The sequence below is a fragment of the Nycticebus coucang genome, chromosome 16 (assembly GCF_027406575.1).
Source record: "Nycticebus coucang isolate mNycCou1 chromosome 16, mNycCou1.pri, whole genome shotgun sequence".
NCBI lineage: Eukaryota > Metazoa > Chordata > Mammalia > Primates > Lorisidae > Nycticebus > Nycticebus coucang.
This window is the reverse complement of record NC_069795.1, coordinates 89,976,757-90,003,521: the sequence shown is the minus strand read 5'-3', so window position 1 is coordinate 90,003,521 and position 26,765 is coordinate 89,976,757. Positions and strand designations below refer to the sequence as shown.

The window sequence follows — 26,765 nt, the reverse complement described above, 5'->3', positions numbered from 1 at the left end:
CATTATTATTTACTCTAAATAGGTAGCAGTTTAGGGTGTGTTTGAAAGATAAAGCTTTTACAAAAATAGGAGTGAAACCTTGAGTGCTGGTCTGAAGGGTAAGAAGTGTCTACATTCAGTCAGTCGGTGGCATCATGTGATGATCACAGTTTGAGGGAAACCAGATCTTTCTCCTGCTACATGCTGACTTCTAGCAGGGGGCTGCGAAGGACAGTAAGGTTTGCAACCAGATTTGCCCTCTCTTGCCCTTCCTCCTGTGACAGGCTCAATCCTGCTCAAGGAAGGGAGCAAGATATCTCTTATCTAGAAGAGAAGAGCCAACAGATTTTCTTCTGATTCTCCAAGAAAGGCGGGCCTTTCATGTTTGAGGGTTGGCTCTGTCTCCTCCATTCTGCTTGGATGTAAAGATTAATTCTGTTTATCAGAGAGGGAATCTCAAATTATCTAACTGAACTCAGTTCTCCAAATATTTTCTAAGCAATATGGATATCTGTGACTAGACGGTGCACACAGTCAAATAGATATAGCCGAGGAGAACGTCAGCACGTTCATGAAAAGCTTTAGCTGGCCGTGGGGAAGAGTTCATAGTCATGGGTGCGTTCATGAAAAACATGATTTCTTCCTAACCCTTTTCCTTCTCCCTCCCTGCTCCTCTCCTTGAGTCTTAATCCCTAGGAAAAGGCTCTGTGTGGAACAAATACATAAGAAAAGCTTGGAGTAATCAGAGATGGTATTAGAAGGCAGTAACCTCAACACAAACACTTCTGCTGCCAAGTTGTGTTTGTGTGTAGAGAGGACATCTAGTCCTCGGACCCAAGGTTTAACAGATGGGCTTAATCCTCTGAGGCGCTCTGAAACTGATAGAGAACAGAAGAGATCGCAGAGACTACAATCCCCAGAATGCTCAGCGAGGAGCACTTAAGAGCGCGGAGGCGTACGCTGGGATGTGTATTTCAGACAGGTTGGGGGAGGCCTCGCTTATCCCCGCCCAAGGCGGGAGTGGTTTCTTCAAGGCATTCGGTAGTTGTAGTATTGCCAAACTTAGTTTAAATTGTAAGGGAGCAGGCTAAGGCTGAGGGTCCTGACGGGATTTGTAGTCTACGCGGGGGCTGGGGATGGGGGTGGTTGAGGGTGCGCACGCGCAGCTGGGGCAGGGGCGGGGCCGCGGCACTGCGGTGAAAGCCGAGGCAGCGGGCAGGCAAGCCGGGGGCGGGCGGACATCTTGAGATCTGGAGAGTGGCCGGGCTGGTCGCGGACGCCGGGTGAGCTGGGTATGTGGCTTTATGGGGTGGGGGCGGACCCCGCGGGTCGCCTGCCTGTCCGCTCAGCTTTGCCTCTCCCTGCACTGCACCGGGTGGAAAGCTGCCCCCACCCGGGAGTGGCCTCAGCCTTCAGACCCGGGAAGGAGCTGACGGCGGGGCGGGGGCGCCTAGGGCGCGGCTGCAGGACGGGCGGAGAGCAGCACCCTCCATTTGACCCGCCGGGCGCCTCCGGTGACAGGGAGACCTACTTGAATCCTTCCAGAGGAAGGCGTCCTTGCGGGGGCCCCCTCCCTAGCATCGTGACAACCCCTCAAGCCCTCGGCTCCTCCTCGGCACAAGGACAATTACCCCATGTCCTAGGACAGTGGCACCCCCTTGTGCCGCCTCCTTGGACTGGGACAGGTCTCACTGTGCGGCGCCCCCTTCTCTCAGGTGCACCCCGTGGCTCTTCTTCCTTAGACCTGTCACAGTCCCCGCACCCCGTGATACTATCTTTTTTTCACGATGTTGTCTTTCTCAGGACGAAAAGCCCACCACACACTCATGCGTCTGCAGTTGAACCCCAAAGCAGGCTCCATCTCCCCAGTTTTCCCTTATTCACCGCTGTCAATCTCTCCTTGTGGGTTTTTCCTTCTCAAAGCCCTGACCTTTGCCATACTGGAAACACTTTCTTTAGGTGCTCCCACCAGCCCTGTTTGCTGCTGTGGGCTCACCTGTGTATACTGCCTGGCTGTGGCAGCCAGTCTGTTCCTTTAACTAAATGTTCCATTCCTGTCTAGGGCCCCACCTTTGGTCCTCTGGTGCCTTGAGCTACCTACCACTTGATACCTGTGGACTTGGTTCTTTGCCCCGGGTTCTACCTCCATTTTGCATCCTCTCTACCAGCCCTTTGGGTCTGAGGTATGGGATGTGTCCACCACCTGGAGAAACCTCTCACTGGTCTGGGAGACCTTACCAACCACAGTAAAAGTCTGCTGAACTCCCTGTGAAATTAATACTAGGGCTAATCCAGGAAATCTAGAACCAAATTAACCACTTTTCTCAAACAGCCTAAATTTATTTGACCCAAATAATGTGGATAATTCAGGCATTCTGACATCCCTGCCCCTTGCTTATAGGCGCTCAGGCCAGAAATGAGTTACGTGGTGGATCTGAAATCACAATTTCAGCTGGAAGGATCTCTTAATTTTTTTAAACTGCCCCCCCACCCTTATTTTTATTTCATTCCAAGGTTTGAAAAGAGGGATAGTCAGAAATAACTGTAATAAGCAGGGTCATTGAAGTGTGTTGTGCCTGTGCTGACCTTTTTCCTTTACTCTTTGCCTCTTTATCTGACTGCCTGGAAGAGGTTGAAGCCCCATTCCTGGGTCCAGGTCAGGGCCTAAGGCCTTCCTCTCCTCCTCCTTCCCCCACCCTGCACACCCTTTCCTGGAATGTTAGACTTCTGTGAATTAGATTGCCAGAGGTTCAGACCCTACTGCTTCCTCAGAAGGATAGTGGAGTCTGAAAAACTGGATGCTCTAAAGGGGGCCCCAGACCTGAACTAGCTAGAATAATTCCTACCACCAGCCTGTAGCCCTGGGGCGGGTGGGCCTTCTCGGTGACTCACTGGCTGGAGCCTGAGTGAGAGTTTGAACAGGAAGGGGCTAGAAAAGGGAGGGTCAAAATGACATTAGAATCCTGGGTCTGAGTCTCTCTTACATTTATTTCTTCCATCCAGTTTGGGATAAACAGGAACTAGAGCCTGGCTGATGGGAGGGGCATGTCTGGGAGGCTGCAGGGTCACTTGCTAGAGGGTTGAGTCAGGAAAAAGCACCCGTGATCTGCAGAGCCCCACAGGGGACATTGGCAAGGGTTCTGAGGTCTTCCCTTATCCTGCCCCTACCTGTCCTAGGTCTGTTCTCAGAGCGATGGGCTGCGGAGACTGAACTGCCGCCATGATTGGAGGCTTATTCATCTATAATCACAAGGGGGAGGTACTCATCTCCCGGGTCTACCGAGATGACATCGGGTGAGTTCCTTGGTTAAGCTAGCTGTGTCCCACTACAGTGGTGCCCCCAGCCCCAGCATGCAGGATCAGATCTGGTCCCACCAAGGGCTTGACTTGGGTCACCCAATCCTTCATGCACCCTAGAAGCTCAGCTTAGGGTGACCTGGTTCCCATTAGGTCTGGTGGTATTGGCCTGGCAGCCAGCTTGTTGGCCACTAGGTGGGACCTACAGAATGGCATGGTCCCCAAAGCCTTAAGAACTCCTGCTCTTCCTGCCCTGTTTCCCTTAGTTACAAGAGTTACTGCTGATTGCTTTTGCCTAGGCAGGTTGATTCCTCTGAGGAAGAGGGAGCTCTGTCTCTGGTGGGTGGAGTTAGGGGCCAGGCTTGATCTGTCTCAGCTATGCTCTTGGAAGTTCTTGAGAGCTTCACCGGATTCTCTTGAAAACCTCTCCAGGCTGCTTAATCCTCTCCCCCTCCACTACTCTGGAGTCAGACTGCTGACTCAGCTCTTTTCAGTTCCTCTAGGTCATTCCTAGAAGAGAGGTTGTATGTAAGCTTAAGGCAATCTCCAGGTCATTGAGGGAAGGACAGGGCAGGGAAGCCATTCTGCCTTTTCTGGCCTCTCAGAGTGGACCCAGAACAGCTTCATGTTCTGGGCCCCACAGACCTTAACAAGGAGCCACAGCCTTACTTCTCGTTCTGCCCCATCCTGTACACTGATCTTTTCTGACTGAGGGGATATATTGTAGCCTCAGCAGCTCTAATGAAATTAGGCTCCTCTGGTTCCTGCTGCCCTGTTTTTTTTTCTTCAAAGAGCTTGAGATAAGCAGTCACAGAATGGGCCTGTTACAGTGCCTCTTGCTTCCTGGTTCCCTGGCTGATGGGCTGGCTTGGCCTTTGCGACTGTTTGTCCATTGGCTGGTGCGGCATGAGCTGGAGCTGTGGCAAGGCCTGGCCTGCCTGAACCTGGCTGACTGCACCTCCCAGTCCCTATGCCCCTTCTGCCCTGGATGGACCTGGACAAGCCAAGGCCAGGTCAAACACCACTTTGCCTGTCTTGTCTGCTTCCACTTCATGGTGTGTGCCACCATCCCAGTGTGTCATGTGTCTAACCCTCTCTCTTGTTGCTGTCACTCTTCTCTTCTTGCTGGCGTCATTTCTCTCATCCCATCTCATTGGCTGCTGTAGCAATAGGTAAGCGGCCTGTCAAGCTGCTGCCCAGGTACAGGCGGGTGGGGGACCCTGCCCCCCATCATTGTTTTCCTTCATTCTTTTCATTCTCTTAACATGCCCTGGAGTAGGATCTTGGACAGGAATGGGTAGCATAGCTACAAGGTCCCTTGGTACATCTCCCGAAGAAGATTAGAACCATCTCTGAAATCATGCTGGCTTTGTCTAACTTCTGAAGGAGTCAGCCTTCCTCACTGGTGGGATTGCTAGTGGGAGGACAGAAGACAAAGCAGGATCTCTTTATGTCCTGGGTCTGGAGCTTACTGGGACTCTAGGGAGATGGCAGCTGGGGCTGGGAAACTGGGGCTAAGCCTGGGAGTCAGGAACATCTGTCTCTAAACCTCATGAACCAGGCCGGGCACAGTGTCTGATTCCTGTAATCCTAGCACTCTGGGAGGCTGAGGCAGGTGAACTACCTGAACCCAGGAGTTTGAGACCAGCCTGAACAAGAACAAGACCAGTCTTTACTAAAAACGGAAAAACTAGCCAGGTGTTGTGATGGGTACCTGTAGTCCCAGCTACTTGGGAGACTGAGGCAAGGAGTGTATCTTGAGCCCAAGAGTTTGAGGATTATGGCTACATCTGTTCTCCTATTATTGCCACTTGACTTCCCCATTTTTCATGGTCTTCAGACACCAGCCGAGATAAGGCCTTCTGCCCATGACCCAGTGGGAGTCAGAGGAAGGGAACCACCCTAGTAGTTTAGACATTGGCTTTACAATTCATGTCAGACTTCAGCAGTGAAGAGGGTGGGGCTGTTAGTAGCTGTGGTTGACACAGTAGGGGGTTGGGGGGAGGTTTGCCTGGGCTCTGAACAGCCGCTGTGTACTCTTTCCTCAGGAGAAATGCAGTGGATGCCTTTCGGGTCAACGTTATCCACGCCCGGCAGCAGGTGCGCAGCCCTGTCACCAACATTGCTCGCACCAGCTTTTTTCATGTTAAGCGGTCCAACATCTGGCTGGCGGCAGTCACCAAGCAAAATGTCAACGCTGCCATGGTCTTCGAATTCCTCTATAAGATGTGTGATGTAATGGCTGCCTACTTTGGCAAGATCAGCGAGGAAAACATCAAGAACAATTTTGTGCTCATATATGAGCTGCTGGATGGTGAGGCTGGCAGGGCTGGGCTTAGGGTGGGGATGAACCTGACTGGGCCTGGCCTTATGGTGGGAGGAGGTCTGATGCTCCAGTACACTCTTAACTTTTTCTTTCCTGAGTGTCTGGTCTCTTGGGCTAGGAGCTCTATGTACCTGAGAAGGCCAGTTCTCATCCAGACCTAAAGGCTCCTCTGAAGTGGAACACAGAAATAGGCCAGCAGGTGGGGTAGGGGAAGTTTTGGTCTTTCAGGGGGTAGAAACTCTGTGGTTTGGTGGCTAATCCTCCTGTATTCATTCCCTTACTTTCATAGTTTGGGATTTAGTCTACTGACAGTCTTCCTAGCTTTACATTTCAATAGCTGCTTCGGAGCCTGGAAGGAGATATTACAGGCACACTGTCAGTCTCTGTTCCTTTGTAGGGTGTGATACAAATGTGAGTCCTTCCACCTGCCCAACATCTCTATTTTCTAGAAAAAATAGAGCTCAGGGCTGTTTGACTTGTCACACACTAGCCACCTGGCTCTTCTGTTGCTTCCTTTATTAGGAAAAAAATCAAACATTTTAATTTTAATTTTTTTTTTTTTTTTTTTTTTTTTTTGTAGTTTTTGGCCAGGGCTGGGTTTGAACCCGCCACCTCCAGCATGCTGGCACCCTACTCCTTTGAGCCACAGGCACCGCCCCTTTTTTTTTGTTTGTTTGTTTTTTTTAAAGACAGTCTCACTCTGTCACCCTTGTAGAGTTCTACGGCATCATAGCTCACAGCAACCTCAAACTCTTGGGGTCTAGTGGTCCTCTTGTCTCAGCCTCCAAGTAGCTTGGTCTGTAGGCACCTGTCACAATGCTTGGCTAGTTTTTCTGTTTTTAGTATGGATAGAATTGCACTTTGCTCAGGCCTGTCTCAAACTCATGAGCTCAAACAGTCCATCTGCCTCAGCCTCCCAGAGTGCTAGGATTAAAGGGTGAGGCACTGTGCTTGGCCTTAATTGTTTTCTTATGAAGCATAAATCACAGAGTAAATGCTACAGAACTGGAGACTTCACTGCAGATGATACCACATAGTCTTTGGGAGCTATGCTAGTCAGACATGTTGAGGCCAGGAAAGGGATTGGAACAAAGGATCCTCAGCTTTGTCCACAGGATGATGATTCCCTTCCTTTTACAGAGATCCTGGACTTTGGCTACCCACAGAACTCTGAGACAGGCGCGCTGAAGACCTTCATCACCCAGCAGGGCATCAAGAGTCAGGTACTCAAATTGTACAGACTACCGTCAAAGTGTAGTCTAGCCTGCCTTCATCCCCGCTGGCCCCCAAGCCTTGTTTGAGCTGACTCATGATCCCACCCATGACAGGAAGTGCTGGCCCATGACTGCAGGCCTGTTTTGCCCTGTGTGGCCCTCCCACCCTAGGAGAGCCAATTCAGCATCTCTTTTATCAGGAATACAGCTCAAGCAGTTTTCTTCTGTGCTGGGAGGAAGGAGGTGTTATGGGTTGCTCTGGAGGCCTGGTGTTCCTCAGGGAGGATCCAGGCCTCATAGCCTTTTCCTTTTCTGCTTCCCTTATTGTTTCCTATGGGCGCCTCACTGGCCTGCAACCTCCAGCATCAGGTAGGCTATTTGCTCAGCTTCTACTCTTGCAGCTTTGCTCTGTTTTCTCTAGACCCTGCCCTGTGGGGCTTGTGGGGGAAGATGGGTTATAGGTGGGGATTAGAAGGGAAGGAGATGAGTTTGAAATGGGGATAGAGGGGTGGCGCCTGTGGCTCAAGGAGTAGGGCACCAGCCCCATATACTGGGGGGGTGGCAGGTTCAAACTCAGCCCTGGCCAAAACTGCAAAAATAAAAAATAAATAAAGTTTGCAAACACAAACTGATTTAAAAAAAAAAAAGAAAAGAAATGGGGATAGAGACAGGAGGATGATTGAAAGTGGTGAGGAGTGAGGTCATTGCTGTTTGCCTGTACTCCCATGTAGACAAAAGAAGAGCAGTCTCAGATCACCAGCCAGGTGACTGGGCAGATTGGCTGGCGGCGAGAGGGCATCAAGTATCGTAGGAACGAGCTCTTCCTGGATGTGCTGGAAAGTGTGAACCTGCTCATGTCCCCACAGGGTGAGGGCCCTCTCATGGTGAAGCTGGACTGGGGCCAGGGCAGGATCCTGGGCCTACCTGCCAGATTCAGCTGCCCCCCTGTTTATCTCTTCTATCACCAGGGCAGGTGCTGAGTGCCCATGTGTCAGGGCGGGTGGTGATGAAGAGCTACCTGAGTGGCATGCCTGAGTGCAAGTTTGGGATGAATGACAAGATTGTCATTGAAAAGCAGGGCAAAGGCACAGCAGATGAAACGAGCAAGAGGTACCTGAGGTGGAGAGGGTGGGCCTTGGAAGGCTTAGTGAGGCGTGGGGAACCACAAGTTCCTTCTGGACTTCATTTCAAACTCTGTCTTCCCAAAGGTACGCTTGGCTGGTTGCTTTTGACACCAGTGCTAGGGAGACGTGAGGGGATTATTCTCAGAGAGCAGGCTCCTTCATTGAGTCCCCAGGACAAGGCCTTGTGTATACACTGACACCCCCTGCCAGTGTTCCTGAAACATCTACATCCCAAACAGTAGGGCTCTTGAGAGATAATGAGCTTGCAGATCTTCCCCTCATCACAAACTCTGGGGCAGGGACCTCTGAAACAGATAGCTACATTCTGCCAGCTTTCCTTAGTCTATGATGCCAGCCTGGGGTGAGGTGGCCTCCCAGCCTAACACTTGCCACTCTTCTCTTTTGCTCTTGCATGCAGCGGGAAGCAATCAATTGCCATTGATGATTGCACCTTCCACCAGTGTGTGCGACTCAGCAAGTTTGACTCTGAACGCAGCATCAGCTTTATCCCACCAGATGGAGAATTTGAACTCATGAGGTGCTACTGGGGTCTGAGGTGGCAAGGGGTGCTGCTGGCAGAGAGGTGAGGGAGCGGGACAGGCTCTGTAGTGCCAACCTTGCTCCCTGTCCCCAAAGGTATCGCACCACCAAGGACATCATCCTTCCTTTCCGGGTAATCCCGCTAGTGCGGGAAGTGGGACGCACCAAATTAGAGGTCAAAGTGGTCATCAAGTCCAACTTCAAGCCCTCCCTGCTGGCTCAGAAGATTGAGGTGAGGACAAGGGGCTCAGGGAGGAGGAAGACATTGTCTCTGGGAATAAAGGCAGTTGATGTCAGGACTTGACAGAGCTTCCTGACAGGTGTGTCACTTCTAGGTGAGAATCCCAACCCCACTGAACACAAGCGGGGTACAGGTGATCTGCATGAAGGGGAAGGCTAAGTACAAGGCCAGCGAGAACGCCATCGTGTGGAAGTGAGTCTTTCCTTCATGGGGCCATAGCAGGGCTCAAAATCCTAAAATGTACCCTCTTTTTACCTTTTTTTGAGTAGGGTGGGAGGGGTAAGTGTACCTGTTTGCTTCTCCTGGAGCCTCTGTGTGAGTGTGTACATGCTTGCACTTGAGTTTGTGCATGTACTTATTTTTCAAGATGCTTTGGCATTTCTCTACTTGCCCTTGTAAAGTCTCTGTGAAACAGACACAGAGCAGAGGATGGCATTCCCAAATATCTAAACACAAACTACAGCCCACAGTACTAAAGAACTAATAGACTGAACGGTCCTTAGAAGTGGTTATCAGGGCCCTGACTCTTTCATTGTCCTGGCACTTCCTGAACGCTTCTGAACTCTCTTCTGCTTGACATGGGCAACTGCCCTTGAAACACCTCCAGCCTATCCACAGCACTTGCTGCCCATTGCCCCTCTATTCCCAGGATCAAGCGCATGGCAGGCATGAAGGAATCGCAGATCAGTGCAGAGATTGAGCTTCTTCCCACCAATGACAAGAAGAAATGGGCTCGGCCCCCCATTTCCATGAACTTTGAGGTATGGCAGAGGAGGGACCTAGAGCCATGCTGAGGAAGACCTCAGAGATCGTTCAGATCAACCTCTACACCATATAGATGAGGAACTTGAGGCCTAGAAAGGGAGAGTGACTTTAATTCATAGATCATTTCTTCCCCTTTCAAGCCACTTAAGAGAAAGGCTGGTCACACTGAGACTATTCACATTGGGAAGAAGTCTTTGATCTCTTGGCTTGTCATAAAACAGTTGTTTTGGAAAAATTTTGATTGTTTGAATGCCAGGTAAGACACCAAATTTACTTAGGCCAATGGGCTGACTTTGGTTTGTAGACGTTAGGAATATAATTTTCTCCACCTCATTTTAAAGTCCATAATATTGAGCAGGATAAATATGTTCTAAGGCAGTTTTTTGGTTGCTGTCTCCTGCTGATTAAAGGAATTGATTCAGGTTATCACAGGCGGGGCCTGACTTCAAACCCAACATGATTGCTATTCTTGGATATACTTCCTCCGTCGGTAACCTTTCAGAGGGTTCCTTACCACTCGAGTTTTCCTCAGCTTCTTTTAGGACCCCAGCCATTGAGACACCTGTTAAGATGAGGTAGTGTAGGTCTATAGAATGTCTCAGAGGAGAGAGGCTGTGAGAGGAAGGCCACATTCCTAACTAGAGCTGTCCCTTGCCCAGGTGCCATTCGCACCCTCTGGCCTCAAGGTGCGCTACTTGAAGGTGTTTGAACCGAAGCTGAACTACAGCGACCATGATGTCATCAAATGGGTGCGCTACATTGGTCGCAGTGGCATTTATGAAACTCGCTGCTAGCTGCCTAGTGGTAGCTAGCCCACCTCCCCACACCTTCTACAGGTCCGGGTACCACCCCTTTCCCTGTCCCCCACTACAGCAGTGTCTCCTACTCCCTCTTGCTGCCTTCCCTCTGCATTAGCCCCTGAGTCTAGGTCTGGACCAACCACTGCACAAGCAGGAGTGGTGGAGCAATCCCTGGGCTCCCTGGGCAGGGGAGTTCTGGGGCTTCTGCTCTTCCGGCCATCTGTCCTGGCCTACTGCCAGGAGTTCTGAGTTCTGTGACCAAAGCCAGGTGGGCCCCTTTTCCTTCTCACCCCTGTGGCCACATCTCTAGAGTGTGAGGGTTGGCTGCCCCTCACCTTCGAGTTCCCCCGAAGGCCAGTAACAGATCCCCAGCCCTCAGTCTCTGCTTTGGGATAGTGTCAGCTTCATTTTGTACACATGTGACTTTGTCCAGTTACAAACCCAATAAACTGTAGAGTGGAGTTGTTGACTGTTGATGTGGGAACTACATGGGGAGGGGAACTGGTGGGACTTTTTTCCAGGATTTTTTTTCTTTTTTCTTTTTTGTTTGAGACAGTCTCAGTATGTTGCCCTGGGTAGAGTGCTGTGGCATCATAGCTCACAGGAACCTCCAACTCTTGGGCTTCTTGGGCTTACGCGATTCTCTTGCCTTAGCCTCCCAAGTAGCTGAGACAACAGGCGCCCTTCACAAGGTCGTGCTATTTTGTTGTTGCAGTTGTCATTGTTGTTTAGATAGCCCAGGCCGGGTTCAAGTTCAAACCCACCAGCCTCTGGTGTTTGTGGCTGGCACTGTAATCACTGTGCTATGGGTGGAGCATAGGATTTTCTATTCTGAATACTCTCAAGTTATTTGCTTGTCTTCCACCAATTGTTAGGTCCTGGGCTGTGAAGCCCTTATCTTCTTGGGTCAGCTAAGAAAACAGCCTCCAGGGCAAGGAGCCCCTGAGGGCAAATTATTAAATGATTTTTCTCCAAGAGAAGTGGTCTTGTTACCCAGGCTGGTCTTGTCAAGTGATACTCCTGTCTCAGCCTCCCAAGTATTAGGAATACTGACATGCACCACTACACCCAGCTCTTTCCCTCTTAGGCACATATTTTCTTCTTTTTTGAGACAAGAGTCTCACCCGGTCGCCCTGGGTAGAGTGCAGTGGCATCATCATAGCTCACAATAACCTCAAACACCTGGGTTCAAACAATTCTGCTCAGCCTCCTGAGTAGCAGGGACTGTAGGCTCGCACTACCATGCCTAGCTATTTTTTCTATTTTTTTGTAGAGACAGGGTCTAACTTTTGCTCAGGCTGGTCTCAAACTTCTGAGCTCAGTATTCCCACCTTGGCCTCCCAGAGTGCTAAGATTGTGGGCTTCAGGCACTATTTTCTAATTAGCATAGATTAAGCAAGGTTTACATTGGTCTGTCAGCCATTCTGAGATATTGACCTCTTAATTCCATCCTTTTCCCTTTCCTTAAGCCTTCTCAAACCTGAGTGGGTGGGCAGCAGTAGGGAATTTCTCCCCCCCAGGGCTCTTCCAAAACTTTTGATACCTGCAGCTCTCCAGAGAATTGCATGGTGAGTTAGTCTCTGAAAGAAATGACCCATATCCCTGGTCTATTGGGGCAGATAAAACTCACTAGTTTTCCCTTAGTTTCAGCAGTTCCACACTTCAAAAAATCTGCTAGGGCCAGCCTGTGGCTCATGCCTGTAATCCCAGCACTCTGGGAGGCTGAAGCGGGTGGATCACCTGAGTTCATAGGTTCCAGACCAACTGAGCTAGAGCCAGATCCCAACCCCACCCCATCTCTAAAAATAGCCAGGTGTTGTGGCAGGAGCCTATAGTCCGGGCTATTTGGAAAGCTGAAGCAAGAGAATCGCTTGAGCCCAAGAGTCTGAGGTTGCTATAAGCTATGACGCCATAGCACCCTACCAGGGGGCAACAAAGCGAGACAAAACTGGGTGGCACCTGTGGCTCAATGAGTAGGGCACTGGCCCCATATACCGATGGTGGCGGGTTCAAACCCGGACCTGGCCAAACTGCCACAAGAAAATAGCCGGGTGTTGTGGCAGGCACCTGTAGTCTCAGCTACTGGGGAGGCTGAGGCAAGAGAATCGCCTAAGCCCAAGAGATGGAGGTTGCTGAGTTGTGACACTGTGGCACTCTACTGAGGGTGACAAAGTGAGACTGTCTATGAAAAAAGAAAACAAAAAACAAAACTACTAAAAGCTGAGTGTGGTGGCTAGCGCCTGTAGTCCCAGCTACCTGGAGGCTTAGGCAGGATTGGAGGCTGCGGAGAGCTATGACTGTGCCTCTTTACTCCAGCCTAGGCAGCAGCGTGATACCTCAACTCTTAAAAAAACTAAAAAATTTTAAACATAAACAGAGGTAGGATAATTTAATGACATACCCTCCCTCCCATCACCCAACTTAACTATGATCAACTCATAGCCAGTTGCTTAATAGCTTCCAATCTGTTCTCCTAATTCTATAAAATTTCTCACAATTTACGTCTGGATCCAAACAGGTTCACTGTGGTTGGTTAATGCTTGTTAGATCTTAGAATCCATACATTTCACCTCAGCTCTTGCCATTTTGTTGAAGAAAGTGGAGTTCTGTAGTTTCCCCATCAGAATTTGCCTGTTAAATCCCCAAGGTACCACTTAACATGTTCCTCTTTATCTGTATTTCCTATAAAGTATTTAAATACCCGGATCAATTCCTCACAATAGCAGTATTTAATCCAAAAGGATCTATGGATAATGATGTAATGTTAGTACCACTTTTAGAACCAGGTTGTATAATAACGTTAAATATAAAGCATAATGTCACTTTGAGTAAATTCCTAACTTCTATACAAGGAATTGGTGAAAGGAAATAGATTGTCATTTTCTGACATTGGGGATGCAAAGAAGTCTGCTTTGGATCAAGGTAGGGAATAAATTTATACAGGACACGTGAACCTGGTTTTCTTGTCCTTTGGAGGCAGGTGACGTTGTACCTTGGAATAGTGTAAGAACCAAATGAGCATAATTCGCAGTGGTTGGCTGAACTGTCACAAAGTGTATGAAAAGACAGCACAGGTCGCGGGGTATGGGAGCCGGTAGGTGCCACCAGGCTGAGAAGCTGGGTGGGGCCTGGGGCCTGGCGAACGCACAGAACCAAGCGGGGGGGCTTCTGAGAGGCAGGGCCCGGGATGAGTCAGCAAAGCTCTCGCCGGCTTCCAAAATGAACTTGTCGGGGGCGCAGCGGCAGCTGACGCGCCTCAAAGGAGCGCATAAAACCTAGCAAAGCCAGCGTGCTTTATCTGTCGCCATCACTTGGGAGGCTCTCCACCGGTGCCTCGCGCCCAGATAAACCTCGAGCTCCCCTGCCTCCTCCCCTCGCCTCGGAATCTCAACCTCCCAGAAGGCAGCGAGAACCACACATGTGGCTAATGTTTCCGCGAAAAAGGCGTCGCGCAAGCGCATAGAAAGCCAGGTCGGCGCAGACTGGCACCCATGCTCGCGCACCGTTCCTCTGGGCCCGTTCACCCCGCCCACCGGGTTCCGCGCACTCCGCGCCGTTCTTGCGCCACCGCTACGCATGCGCTTTGGAAGGAGGAGCGTGATCTCGGGGGGAAGGGCAGGGGGCGGGCCTAGGCGGAGGTTTCACAGCAACTGCGCGGACGTCTGGAACATGGCGACTTGCGCCGAGATCCTGCGGAGCGAGTTCCCCGAAATTGACGGACAGGTCTTCGACTACGTGACTGGTAAGCGGAATACAATCTACTGCCTGAGAAGACCGAAGTGGAGGTCAGGGGAAAAGCCTAAGGGAAGGCAGTGCCGAGGACCGCTGCCAGGCCTCTCCTCTGCATGATCTCTTGTCCTGAGGTCCGGTTGGGTCTGGAATCCGGACTGGGGCCACGGTTCGGGGACTGACACCGATTGTATGTCCACCCTGCCCTGTTTCTTCCTCGTACTGCCACGCCCGACCCAGGCGTCTTGCACAGCGGCAGTGCGGACTTCGAGTCTGTGGATGACTTGGTGGAAGCTGTGGGGGAACTATTACAAGAGGTGTCCGGGGACAGCAAGGATGACGCGAGCATCAGGGCCGTGTGCCAGCGCATGTACAACACTCTGCGCCTGTAAGTGCCAAGGAATCGAGATTGATGGGGCGAAGGGAAGGTGAATGGTCCAGAGACAAGAAATGGGGGAAGAAGGCCTAATGGCCGTAGAGCTTTCCCTTCAACTCTTAACCCTGTGCTTTCTATTTCTACCCACATAGGGCTGAACCACAGAGCCAGGGAAATAGCCAGGTGCTACTAGACGCCCCCATCCAGTTGTCAAAGATAACAGAGAACTACGGTGAGACTGAGAGGAAATTGAACTGTTCTCTGACCTTTTCCTCAGCCCACCCCTCCAGCCAGCAGCTCCTTGCAGCTCAGGATTCCTACTATTTCTTTTACGCAGAATGAACTTATAGCAGTTAGTTGATATCTTTACCGGGGGTTAAAAAGCTTATGATGAAGGAAGGGGGGTGGGAGGGTTCTCAGAGTTCTTGGATATGGGAGGAAGCATATGAGGGGCTTAGAAGTGGGCAGACTTGCTTTTGCCCCCAATTTCTCAACTTACTATCCAACTGCATGTTGCTTATCTGCCCCAGTTTCTGTATCCTTATATGTGAGATTTGTTTTTGAATGCAAGGATGATAGCTGTTTATCTCCAGAATTATAAGGCTGTCTTGAAAATGGCTATGCCTAGGGCGGCGCCTGTGGCTCAGTGAGTAGGGCGCCGGCCCCATATGCCGAGGGTGGCGGGTTCAAACCCAGCCCTGGCCAAACTGCAACCAAAAAATAGCTGGGCGTTGTGGCGGGCGCCTGTAGTCCCAGCTGCTCGGGAGGCTTAGGCAAGAGAATCGCGTAAGCCCAAGAGTTAGAGGTTGCTGTGAGCCGTGTGACGCCATGACACTCTACCGGAGGGCGGTACAGTGAGACTGTCTCTACAAAAAAAAAAAAAAAAGAAAGAAAATGGCTATGCCTGGTTCATATTAGCACTCAAAATGTTAGTTTCCCTTCCCTCAGGGAGTGGGTGACTGCTTTTCTTCTCTCTTACAGACTGTGGAACCAAACTTCCAGGACTGCTAAAGAGGGAACAGTCCTCGGTGAGGAGGAAGAAAGGGAGGGGCTGTGTCTATGATGGGGATCAGAGTTGCTTGCCTAAATACTGGAATATCTTTTGGGGGGATTTATTATGTCTTTCCCTGAGCCTTTGAGTCTGTTCGTCATAGGTGAGTTTAGTTTAATTGAGATGTACTTGCTGGGGGTTCCCTTCTGAGCCTGTACCCTAGAGTGAAGCAGTTGTATTTGGATCCTTAGACTGTGAATGCAAAGAAGCTAGAGAAGGCTGAAGCTCGACTGAAGGCAAAGCAGGAGAAGCGCTCAGAGAAGGACACGCTCAAGACCAGTAATCCTCTGTGAGTTGAAGAATGGGCCAGAGGGAGCAAAGCCATCTCTACTGGGATGGAAGGGTGGTTGGGAGTACTAAAGCCTATCCATTTCTCCCTTAAGAGTCTTGGAAGAGGCATCAGCCAGCCAGGCAGGCAGTAGAAAGGAAAGCCGGTTGGAATCATCTGGCAAGAACAAATCCTACGACGTGCGAATTGAGAACTTTGATGTGTCTTTTGGCGACAGGTGAGGGAATGGCTGTGAGGGTATAACATTCTTTTTTTTTTTTTATTGTTGGGGATTCATTGAGGGTATAAGAAACCAGGTTACCCTGATTGCATTTGTTAGGCAAAGTCTCTCTTGCAATCGTGTCTTGTTTTTTGTTGTTGTTGTTGTTGTTGTTGTTGTTGTTGTTTTTGAGACAGAGTCTCACTATGTCACCCTCAGTAGAGTGCCATGATGTCATAGCTCATAGCAGCCTCAAACTCTTGGGCTTACAAGATTCTCTTGCCTCAGCCTCCCAAGTAAGTGGGGCTACAGGCACCCATCCAATGCCCGGGTATTTTTTTGTTGCAGTTGTCATTGTTTAGCTGGCCTGGGCTGGGTTCAAACCCACCAGCCTGGGTATATGTGGCTGGCGCCATAACCACTGTGCTACAGGCACAAAGCCGTAGCATTCTTTTTTTAATTAAAGGAGAATTTGAAGAGACGAAATGAGGCTAAAAACAATGTTAGGTTTCTGTTGCTAAATTTACTGTGCACCTATTTCTAGAGCATTCTTGGTTTCCTTTCTACCACCCCTGCAGGGTACTGCTAGCTGGAGCAGATGTGAACCTAGCATGGGGCCGCCGTTACGGGCTGGTGGGGCGGAATGGGCTGGGGAAGACAACACTGCTGAAGATGCTGGCCACCCGGAGCCTGCGGGTTCCAGCCCACATTTCCCTACTGCATGTAGAGCAGGAGGTTGCTGGGGATGACACCCCTGCCCTGCAGAGTGTGCTGGAGAGCGATAGTGTGCGAGAGGACCTGCTACGGCAGGAGCGGGAGCTAAGCAGCCGGATTGCTGCTGGCAGGTAAGAGTCCCAGGCTAGGGAAATACTAGCATTAGCTATTCTTCAGAGGGCCTGCTGTGCCTGTCACAATCCACAGTTCAGTTCGCATGCCCATCTTAGTAATCACCAGAGCTTGGAACCGGGTACTGTGGGACTCTGTAACCCTTGTTCTCTATAGTGCCCATTGCCCTTGTTATGTTAGGCAAGTCCTTCCTGTATTCTATGCCTGTTCCAGCAACAAGACAGCCAGTGATCTTCTTTCCAATTGCATATGGTGCAGAACATCCTCTTAGACTAGTGGTTCTCAACCTAAAGGGCTACAGCATTAGGAAGGTTGAGAACCACTGTCTTAGACTGTCCCCACTCGGACTGATTGCTATTTTTCCTCCTTCCCAGGGTGGAGGGCTCAGAGGCTGCACAGCTGGCGGAAATCTATGCCAAATTGGAGGAAATTGAGGCTGACAAGGCACCTGCCAGGTATTTAAAATTCCCCCTCCATTTCACCCTTCCCTTCTGTGAACTGTTGCAACTGGGTTCTCTAATTTCTTTATTTCTAGGGCGTCAGTCATCCTTGCTGGGCTTGGCTTTACCCCTAAAATGCAGCAACAGCCCACCCGGTGAGTGGCCCTTGCCATTCTTGGCTCTGAACATTGTTGGCTTAGCTTCTGCATGCTCCAGTGAGCACCTACCCTAATGTGGCTCTGTCATTCTTTAGGGAGTTCTCAGGTGGCTGGAGGATGAGACTGGCTCTGGCCCGGGCCCTGTTTGCTAGGTGAGTCTTCTGGGCCTGTGTTTGGAGCCCTATAGAGATTAGGCCTTGGCCCTTGGGAGGTGGCATTGAATCAATGACCTGAAACCTTATGCCCTGTATTCTTTTTCATAGGCCAGATCTTCTCCTATTAGATGGTGAGTTTGAAATGAGGTGCCCTGACTTTGGGATGGGCAAGGGTGGTAGCATCCAAGCTCTTAATTCTCTAGCACTTCAATCCCAAGTGTGTTCTTCCCTACTTCTTCTCCAGAGCCCACAAACATGCTGGATGTAAGGGCCATCCTATGGCTGGAGAATTACCTGCAGGTGAGTGCCTACAGGTGCTAGCATGGGCTTGGGGAATGTCTACCACTAAGACACCGGGGGCCTGGGAACTGACTGCCTTTCCAAACTGGGCCTGCCATCCTGTGACCCCTCAGACATGGCCCTCCACAATCCTAGTCGTCTCCCACGACCGCAACTTCCTGAATGCCATTGCCACAGACATCATTCACCTGCACAGCCAGCGGCTAGATGGTTACCGGGGAGACTTCGAGACCTTCATCAAGAGCAAGCAGGAGCGGCTGCTTAACCAGCAGCGTGAATATGAGGCTCAGCAGCAGTATCGCCAGCACATCCAGGTGTCGGGGGCAGTTGGGGCTGGGGTGTCACAGCCCATGGGTCCCAGAGTTGGGAGTGGTAAATAAGTCTAACTAGGATAATCCTCCACCTGCAGGTTTTCATTGACCGGTTTCGTTACAATGCCAACAGAGCCTCTCAAGTGCAGAGTAAACTCAAGATGCTAGAGAAGCTGTGAGTACAGTGTCCTTGCCAGGGCCCAGTTCTTGTTCTCTTCATTTCTTTCCTCATTTTGCAGGCCACCTTGTCTCTCCCATCCTAGGTCTCCCCTTTGCTAGCAGCTAATGTTGCTTTCCTGCAGATGAAGAAATCAGTATTCTACAATGCTCTTGGAAGATTAATCTTGCCTAGCCCATGGCAACTGCTAATTTACTCTCTGTCTGTGTATTTTCTTATCCTGGACGTTTCATATAAATGGAATCATAATATGTGACTTTTTTTTTTTTTTTGGAGATAGAGTCTCACTGTGTAGCCTTTGGTAGAGTGCTCTGGTGTCACAGCTCACAGCAACCTCAAACTCTTGGGCTTAAGTGATTCTCAGGCCTCAGCCTCCCAAGTAGCTGGGACTACAGGCGCCCACCACAACGTCTAGCTATTTTTTTGTTGTAGTTGTTTAGCAGGCCTGGGCCAAGTTCAAGTCCGCCCGCCTTGGTGTATGTGGCCAGCGCCCTAACCACTGAGCTGTGGGCGCCAAGCCAATATGTGACTTTTTGTGTCTTCTTTCACTTAGCGTAATATTTTTAAGGTTTGTCCATGTTGTAGCATGTGTCAGTACTTCATTTCTTTTTTATGGCTGAGTAGTATTCCATTGTGTGGATATACATTTGTTTATTGATTCATCAGTGATGGACATTTGGAATGTTCCCATTTTGGTTATGAATAGTGTTACTATAAACTCTGTTGCACAAATTTTTGTGCAGGCATGTATTTTCAGTTTGCTTGGATACATACCTTGGGGTGCAATTACTAGAATTACATGGTAATTCTATATTGAGCATTTTCTAAAGTGTCTGCACCGTTTTATATTCCTACCAGCAATGTATGAGTGTTCCATTTTTTTCATGTCCTTGCTGACTCTTGTATTAACCGTCATTTTAGTTTTAGCCATCCTAGTGGGTGTGAAGTGATAGATCATTATGGTTTTGATTTGTATTTTCTTTTTTTTTTTTTTTTTTTTTTTTTTTTTTTTTTTGTAGAGACAGAGTCTCACTTTATGGCCCTCGGTAGAGTGCCGTGGCCTCACACAGCTCACAGCAACCTCCAACTCCTGGGCTTAAGCAATTCTCTTGCCTCAGCCTCCCGAGCAGCTGGGACTACAGGCACCCGCCACAACGCCCGGCTATTTTTTTGTTGCAGTTTGGCCGGGGCCGGGTTTGAACCCGCCACCCTCGGTATATGGGGCCGGCGCCTTACCGACTGAGCCACAGGCGCCGCCCCCGATTTGTATTTTCTTAATGACTAATGATGGTACATTTGGGGGGGTAATAGTATCTGGGTGGTGGGAGTACAAGCCTTTTCTAAGATTTCTGCACATATATTATTTTTGTAAGAAGTTTTTTAAAGTCACAAATCTAGTCCATCCTATCTCCCCTCAGACCAGAGCTGAAACCTGTGGACAAAGAATCAGAGGTGGTGATGAAGTAAGTGCTGGGCCAGAGGGGCTGCTGGGGAAGTGCTTGCTTCTGGCCATGACCACACTCTTCACCCTCGCCACCTGCAGGTTCCCCGATGGATTTGAGAAGTTCTCACCACCAATTCTGCAGCTAGATGAGGTGGATTTCTACTATGACCCTAAGCACGTCATCTTCAGTCATCTCTCTGTCTCTGCTGATCTTGAGTCCCGCATCTGTGTGGTATGTTTGCTCTTTCTCTGTTCTATGCACTGGGACTCTCCTACCCTAGTGTGTGGTGTGGACTGGCCCAGATCCACAGGAATAGGAGTGAGAGCTTGGGTGGGGGCTTTGCTGTTCTATACTGCCCCTGTTCTCTGGTTGCACTAGGCTGCCTACAGACAGGAAGAGCCTGGCACGTGGTATGTTATGAACACTTAATGCTTTTAGTTTGGAGTTTTCTCAAACCTTGGAACACTTGAGGGGAGATTGTGGACTTCAGGGACAGACTTAAATCATGCCACTTCCTAGTTTGATTACCTAGCAGTTTCTTCCATCCTTCAAATGGATATAATATCTATCTCATTTGGTTATTGGGAAAAGTAAATACCTAGCACTTAACAGATATTCAAGTATTGCTTCTGTTAGTATCTTTATTTTTCTGTATAGTTCCTTAAAAATATTTTTTTGGCTGTTGAAGTAGTCATTGGGACTTCTGGGACCCCTTCCCATCTCTTCCTTTCTATTACCACACATGCACACATTTTTTATTGACACATAATAGTTGTGCATATTTATGGGATACAGAGTGACATTTTAGTACATGTATACAATGTGTAATAATTAAATCAGGTAATCAGCATATCATCACCTTAAAAATTATCATTTTTTTGTGTTGAGAATATTCAAAATCATCTAGCTATTTGAAAATATATAACACCCGCCAAACAATGACAGCTACAACCAAAAAATAGCCAGGCATTGTGGTGGGCACCTGTAGTCCCAGCTACTTGGGAGGCTGAGGCAAGAGAATCACTTAAGCCCAGGAGTTGGAGGTTGCCCTGAGCTGTGAAGCTAAGGCACTCTACTGAGGGCGACAACTTGAGGCTCTGTCTCAAAAAATATATACAAGTTATTGTTAACTTTAGTCATCCTATAGTGCGGTAGTAGTTTTTTGACACGCACTCTAACATTCTCATGTTTCTTATAGGTTGGGGAAAATGGGGCTGGGAAGTCAACCATGCTGAAGCTGCTTATGGGGGACCTGACACCTGTTCGAGGAATCAGACATGCTCACAGGTAAGGCCCACCCACACCCCTGTGCACACACTGATAGGTACTCACACTGTCTCTGCTCCTTCATGGCTACTGCCTTCTGACCCCTTTTCCACCTTTGTTTCTGCCTGCAGGAATCTGAAGATTGGCTATTTCAGCCAGCACCATGTGGAACAATTGGACCTGAATGTCAGTGCTGTGGAACTACTGGCACGCAAGTTTCCTGGTGAGTTGAGGAAGGCCAGGGCTAACCCCTTGCAGCAAGGTTTACCTTGAGGTGGATGCAGAGCAGCCTACCCAAGTCTAGGCGCCAGTACTTGTGCACTTAGAGGTATTATTAGAAGGTGAAGGGAGGGGGCTGGGCCAAGAAACCACCTGATGGGGGGAGTCCTTTTCCAGGGCTGCCTGAGGAGGAGTATCGTCATCAGCTGGGCCGGTATGGCATTTCTGGAGAACTGGCCATGCGCCCTGTTGCCAGCTTATCTGGGGGCCAGAAGAGCCGAGTGGCCTTTGCTCAGATGACAATGCCCTGGTGAGGCCTAACTTTCTAGAGTTCTTGCCTTCTCATTTCCCCTTCTTGCCATGTAGAATATGATCTTCTTGCCTTATAAGAAAGATTCATTTTCTCCCACCTTTGGTCCTTAACTGCCCATATTCCTGGGTCCTGCCTTCCAGCCCCAACTTCTACATTCTCGATGAACCCACAAACCACCTGGACATGGAGACAATCGAGGCTCTGGGGCGTGCTCTCAACAGTTTCAGGGTGAGTGTGCCTTCACCTTGACCACTTCTCCCCAAGCCCAGGGTCCCTTCATGTTCCCCTGAGCACTTCCTACTCTCTTTGTCTTTCAGGGTGGTGTGATTCTGGTGTCCCATGATGAACGCTTTATCAGGCTGGTATGCCAGGAGTTGTGGGTGTGTGAAGGAGGTGGCGTCACCAGGGTTGAAGGAGGATTTGACCAGTATCGTGCCCTCCTTCAGGAACAGTTCCGCCGTGAGGGCTTCCTCTAGGGCTGCCAGGCTGAGAACTGCCTAGGACATTGACTGGTCTCTCAGACCCTGGGCCACTACATAGGCAGCCAACTCTAGGCTGAGGACTTTCCCCAACTTGGGGACAGCCTTATTCCCAAATGTCTCCTTTTGACTGAAGCATCCTCTGTACAACCTGGGAAGCCCCATCCAAGAGTCTGTGAGGACTGATCTCCCAGGGCAAGAGGTCGGATGTGCCCGCTGGGTTTGTAGGTTCCCCCGCTGCCCCAGCTCTGACTGGGCCCCATGTGGCTGCTATGTAAATTAAATCTCTCTCTGCATCTCCCTGGCCTCATCTCTGCTGCTCACTGCTGTTGAGGGGTGTGGGCTCTCAGGTTGGTGGTTTCCTCTGACATTTCTATCACTCACATGGGGGAAGCAATGGCAGCACCAGCCTGGCCCCTGGGAAGAGACATCAAGGCCACTGGGGCATGGAGTTCATGTCCTGAACTGGAGGGGGGGGGGGCGTACCAGGGGGACAAAGGGCAGTGTGTTGGCATCATGTCATGTGGTGCTGTTACTCCAGGAGTCTTGGGCTCTGCTCTCTCAGCCCCCGCTACTGCGAGGTTGAACTGATTCTGTAACCTGGCCTCAAACAAGGTTTGCCAATTGCATTCTCCAGTGGTTTCTGGCTCAGGTTTGCCCTGTTTCTCTGATCTGGACCCTCAGGGCTAAAGACAAACTATCTTTGTCCTTATTTTGTTTGGGGCAATTTCATGTTCTTTATTGTTCCTTTAACCATGTAGGAGGGATCTGGGAAGTGGGGTCTAATGGGAAGAAAGAACACTTTGTTTTTAAATTAAGCCATTTTTAAGAGGGAAGAGATGTTTATCAGAGGTAGTGTTATTTATAGATATTATTTCTCAAGGACTTAAATGTTATATGTAGTTGTCATTCAGAAGATGTGAAGGCTCGGCGTCCATAGCTCAGTCGCTAGGGCTGGCGGGTTTGAACCCAGTCTGGGCCTGCCAAACAACGACAACTACAACCAAAAAATAGCCAGGTGTTGTGGTGGGCGCCCTGTAGTCCCAGCTACTTGGGAGGCTAAGGCAAGAGAATCACTTAAGCCCAAGAGTTGGAGGTTGCTGTGACACCACAGCACTCTACCGAAGGTGACATAATGAGACTGTCTCAGAAAAAGAGATGTTAAGATAGAGACACTGGAGCCAGGGAGGGTGGTGCACACCTGTGACACCAGCTATTCGGGAGGATTGTTTTGAGTCCAGTAGCTTGAGACCATTCTGGGCAACATAGCAAAAGCCCATCTCTTTTTAAAATTAAAAAAAAAAAAAAATGGGTGGAGCTCATCGCCAGTAGCACAGTGGTTGGTTATGGCATCAGCCACATACACCGAGGCTGGTGGGTTTGAACCAGAATACTAGGATTACAGGCATGAGCCACTGTGCCTGGCCTGATTTTGTTAAACAGCTAAACCACAATGACACCTGCAACAAAAAATAGCTGGGGGTTGTGGTGGACACCTGTAGTCCCAGCTACTTGGGAGGCAGAGGCAAGAGAATTGCTTAAGCCCAAGAGTTTGAGGTTGCTGTGAGCTACGATGCCACTGCACTCCACTGAGGGCAGCATAGTGAGACTGTCTCAAACAAAAAAAAAAAACGGGTGGGTGTGATGGCTCACGCCTGTAATCCCAGCTACTTGGGAAGCTGAAGCAAGAGGATTGTTTGATCCAGGGAGTTTGAGGTTTCTGTGAGCTATGGCACCACGGCACTCTACCCAGGGCAACAGAGTGAGACTCTGTCTCAAAAAAAAAAAAAAAAAGAGACATTGCTTTGCTCTTAATGACAATAGAGAAACCCGAAGAGCTTGCTGGCTTTGTGGAGATTGTAGTCACAAAGCTTGACCAAGGAGTCTTAACTCTGAGCTGCTGAGGGTAATGTAGTAGAGATATCTGGGGAAGAAACTTATTCAAGGGGTGAAGGAGGAGAAAGGCAGATGGCTCTGTTGATTAACCATAGAGCAGGCATTGGTGGACTGATGAAGCTGCTAGAAGGACTGCTGATCTGCCTGCCACCTCAGTGCCCACCCTCCCTGTAGCCCAGAAGAGGTGTTCTTACAGCCTTGAACACCATTGGCACTTCTGAGAACTTTCTCACAGCCCCTTCTCTTCCAACGTCAGACCTACAGAGGGGCAAGTTGGGGACCCGTCTGTTAGGGGTCTGTGCCTGCCTATTTGCCAGGCTGTCACTCTTGAGCCCCTCACAGTTATGAACTGCTATTGGAGTTTTCCCAACTCCTTAGAGTCATCTGAAATGCAGCTGAAGGGTTTCGTTCTTTCTTTTTTTAGGAGACAAGAGTCTTACTATGCTACCCTACGTAGAATGCTATGACATTAGCTATCAGCCTAGCTTACAACAACCTCAAACTCTGGCTTCAAGCGATGTTCCTGTGTCAGCCTCCGGAGGAGCTGAACACCCACCACAACACACAGCTAAATTTTCTATTTTTAATGGAGATGAGTCTTATCCTTGCTCAATCTTGAACTCCTAAACTCAAGGAATCCTCCCTCTCTGGCCTCCCAGAATGCTAGGATTGCAGGCGTGAGCCACTGTGCCTGGCCTGATTTTGTTAATTTTGGAAATACACTTCTCCCTGTCGAGTAAGTTTACTAGAGATTAGAGAGGGGAGTTGGCAGAGGCAGTTTTGAAGGTTGGAAAATGCTAGTGTCAACCGGGCATGGTAGCTCACTCACGCCTGTAATCCTATCACTCTGGGAGGGTGAGGCAGGTGGATTGCTTAAGCTCACAGGTTTGAGAGCAGACTGAGCAAAAGCAAGACCCTGTCTCTACTAAAAATAGAAAAACTGAGGCAAGAGGACGGCTTGAGCCCGAGTTGGAGGTTGCTGTGAGCTATGACGCCATGGTACTCTACCCAGGAAAACAGCTTGAGACGCTGTCTCAAAAAACAAACAAAAAAAAAATGATAGTGTCAATGCCAGCTGTCAGAAAGCATAGGCCAAAGAAGGGAGAGAATTCTGACATGAAGGGGTAGGAGGTAACTTTTTTATTTTGACATTCCTGAGTAGGCATGAACAGAGATTACTCTTGGTCACTCCAGACTGTACATCACAGCAGCCACCCCTCCTTACAGCTAACCCCAACCAGTTGGGAAATCCTCTAGCCAGGGTAAAAGGCCTCGATCCACAGAGCCTTCACTAAAATCCAGACCTTCCTGCCTCTGCTAACTTTACCACCAACACCTCAGGCAACCTAGCTGGCCCCCCGTAGGAGGCGGAGTGAAGAGGGGCCATGGGTCCCTCTGCACCAGTCTATGAAGCTCTCAAGGATCCCAATCAGAGGCAGTGCCGATAGCTCAGTGATAGGGCACTGGCCACATACACCGAGGCTAGTAGGTTTGAACCCAGCCAGAGCCAGCTAAAAGCAACAAGAAAATAAAAATAGCCAGGCATGGCAGGCACCTGTAGTCCCAGCTATTTGGGAGGCTGAGGCAAGAGAATCGCTTAAGCCCAGGAGTTATAGGTTGCTGTGAGCTGTGATGCCATAGCACTCTACCGAGGGTGATAGAGTGAGACTGTCTTAAAAAAAAAAAAAAAAAAAAGGGAAGGATCCCAATCAGAAAATTGTTTAGTGGCTCATGCCTATAATCCTAGCATTCTGAGAGGCTGAGGCGGGTAGATTGCTTGAGCTCAGGAGTTTGAGACCACCTGAGTAACAGCCTCTACTAAAAGTAGAAAAACTGAGGCAAGAGGATTGCTTCAGCCCAGGAGTTTGAGGTTGCTGTGAGCTATGATGCCACAGTACTGAGGGCACAAAAGTGAGACTCTGCCTCAAAAAAAAAAATTACTTCACTGTGATTATTACTGTCTTGAAATTTGTTGGACAACCTTTTGCTAACTTGTCATCGATGGCCAGGGAAATTTTAACCCACATCAGCTCTATATCAGGCGTGAGTATGCAGGGTGGAAGTAAGAACCTGCGTGAAGTAAAATCCTTGCAGGCTGTCTCAGTGTGGCCAAAGGCCACCAGGAGTCCCTGAACCTCTGGAGTGACAGACTCCTCAATTTTGCGCACTCCACCAAGGCCCCCATTGTACACTGTGCCTCCCCCAGTGAGCTGCGTGCAATCACTAAGATGGATGTTCCCACTTTGTACACTGTGCCTCCCCAAGTGAGCTGCGTGCCATCACTACGATGGATGTTCCCACTTTGTACACTGTGCCTCCCCCAGTGAGCTGCGTGCCATCACTACGATGGATGTTCCCACTTTGTACACTGTGCCTCCCCCAGTGAGCTGCGTGCCATCACTAAGATGGATGTTCCCACTTTGTACACTGTGCACTCCCCCAGTGAGCTGCGTGCCATCACTAAGATGGATGTTCCCACTTTGTACACTGTGCACTCCCCCAGTGAGCTGCGTGCCATCACTAAGATGGATGTTCCCACTTTGTACACTGTGCCTCCCCCAGTGAGCTGCGTGCCATCACTAAGATGGATGTTCCCACTTTGTACACTGTGCCTCCCCAGTGAGCTGCGTGCCATCACTAAGATGGATGTTCCCACTTTGTACACTGTGCCTCCCCAGTGAGCTGCATGCCATCACTACTAAGATGGATGTTCCCACTTTGTACACTGTGCCTCCCCCAGTGAGCTGCGTGCCATCACTAAGATGGATGTTCCCACTTTGTACACTGTGCCTCCCCAGTGAGCTGCGTGCCATCACTACTAAGATGGAT

At 49.6% G+C, this 26,765-nt stretch overlaps 2 protein-coding genes across 5 annotated transcripts; both read left to right on the top strand.

The window, feature by feature from the left end:
• The first annotated feature begins 1,130 nt into the window (after positions 1-1,130).
• Positions 1,131-10,747, top strand: AP2M1 (adaptor related protein complex 2 subunit mu 1). Of its 4 annotated transcripts, none has more exons than XM_053564221.1 (12): positions 1,165-1,262; positions 2,042-2,162; positions 3,157-3,273; positions 5,325-5,590; positions 6,743-6,825; positions 7,548-7,683; positions 7,785-7,926; positions 8,359-8,478; positions 8,577-8,712; positions 8,816-8,913; positions 9,371-9,482; positions 10,146-10,747. In XM_053564221.1, exons 3-12 carry the CDS (start codon positions 3,200-3,202, stop codon positions 10,278-10,280), a joined length of 1,302 nt encoding a protein of 433 aa, XP_053420196.1. In that variant the 5' UTR covers positions 1,165-1,262; positions 2,042-2,162; positions 3,157-3,199; the 3' UTR covers positions 10,281-10,747. The 4 variants fall into 4 exon arrangements, with proteins under 4 accessions (XP_053420193.1, XP_053420196.1, XP_053420195.1 ...); XM_053564220.1 differs by having other exon boundaries at positions 1,165-1,271; XM_053564218.1 differs by lacking the exon at positions 2,042-2,162 and having other exon boundaries at positions 1,131-1,262.
• Positions 10,748-13,785: 3,038 nt separating this feature from the next.
• ABCF3 (ATP binding cassette subfamily F member 3) lies at positions 13,786-22,338 on the top strand. Its single transcript, XM_053564217.1, has 21 exons — positions 13,786-14,028; positions 14,256-14,403; positions 14,544-14,623; positions 15,373-15,419; positions 15,634-15,731; positions 15,826-15,948; positions 16,509-16,775; positions 17,151-17,231; positions 17,312-17,371; positions 17,470-17,526; positions 17,638-17,660; positions 17,774-17,829; positions 17,943-18,143; positions 18,239-18,315; positions 19,737-19,781; positions 19,862-19,994; positions 20,962-21,050; positions 21,161-21,252; positions 21,426-21,558; positions 21,702-21,789; positions 21,879-22,338. Exons 1-21 carry the CDS (start codon positions 13,863-13,865, stop codon positions 22,035-22,037), a joined length of 2,223 nt encoding a protein of 740 aa, XP_053420192.1. The 5' UTR covers positions 13,786-13,862; the 3' UTR covers positions 22,038-22,338.
• The last annotated feature ends 4,427 nt before the right edge of the window (positions 22,339-26,765 follow it).

Excerpts from the sequence above, each read along its gene's own strand:
- ABCF3 (XM_053564217.1), top strand. The coding sequence starts at position 13,863 with ATGCGCTTTGGAAGGAGGAGCGTGATCTCGGGGGGAAGGGCAGGGGGC. Across the intron at positions 15,732-15,825 it reads CTCAAGACCAGTAATCCTCT|AGTCTTGGAAGAGGCATCAG; the intron begins GTGAGTTGAAGA and ends TTCTCCCTTAAG. Across the intron at positions 18,144-18,238 it reads AGTATCGCCAGCACATCCAG|GTTTTCATTGACCGGTTTCG; the intron begins GTGTCGGGGGCA and ends CTCCACCTGCAG.
- AP2M1 (XM_053564218.1), top strand. The coding sequence starts at position 3,200 with ATGATTGGAGGCTTATTCATCTATAATCACAAGGGGGAGGTACTCATC. Across the intron at positions 8,713-8,815 it reads TGCTGGCTCAGAAGATTGAG|GTGAGAATCCCAACCCCACT; the intron begins GTGAGGACAAGG and ends TGTCACTTCTAG. Across the intron at positions 9,483-10,145 it reads CCATTTCCATGAACTTTGAG|GTGCCATTCGCACCCTCTGG; the intron begins GTATGGCAGAGG and ends TCCCTTGCCCAG.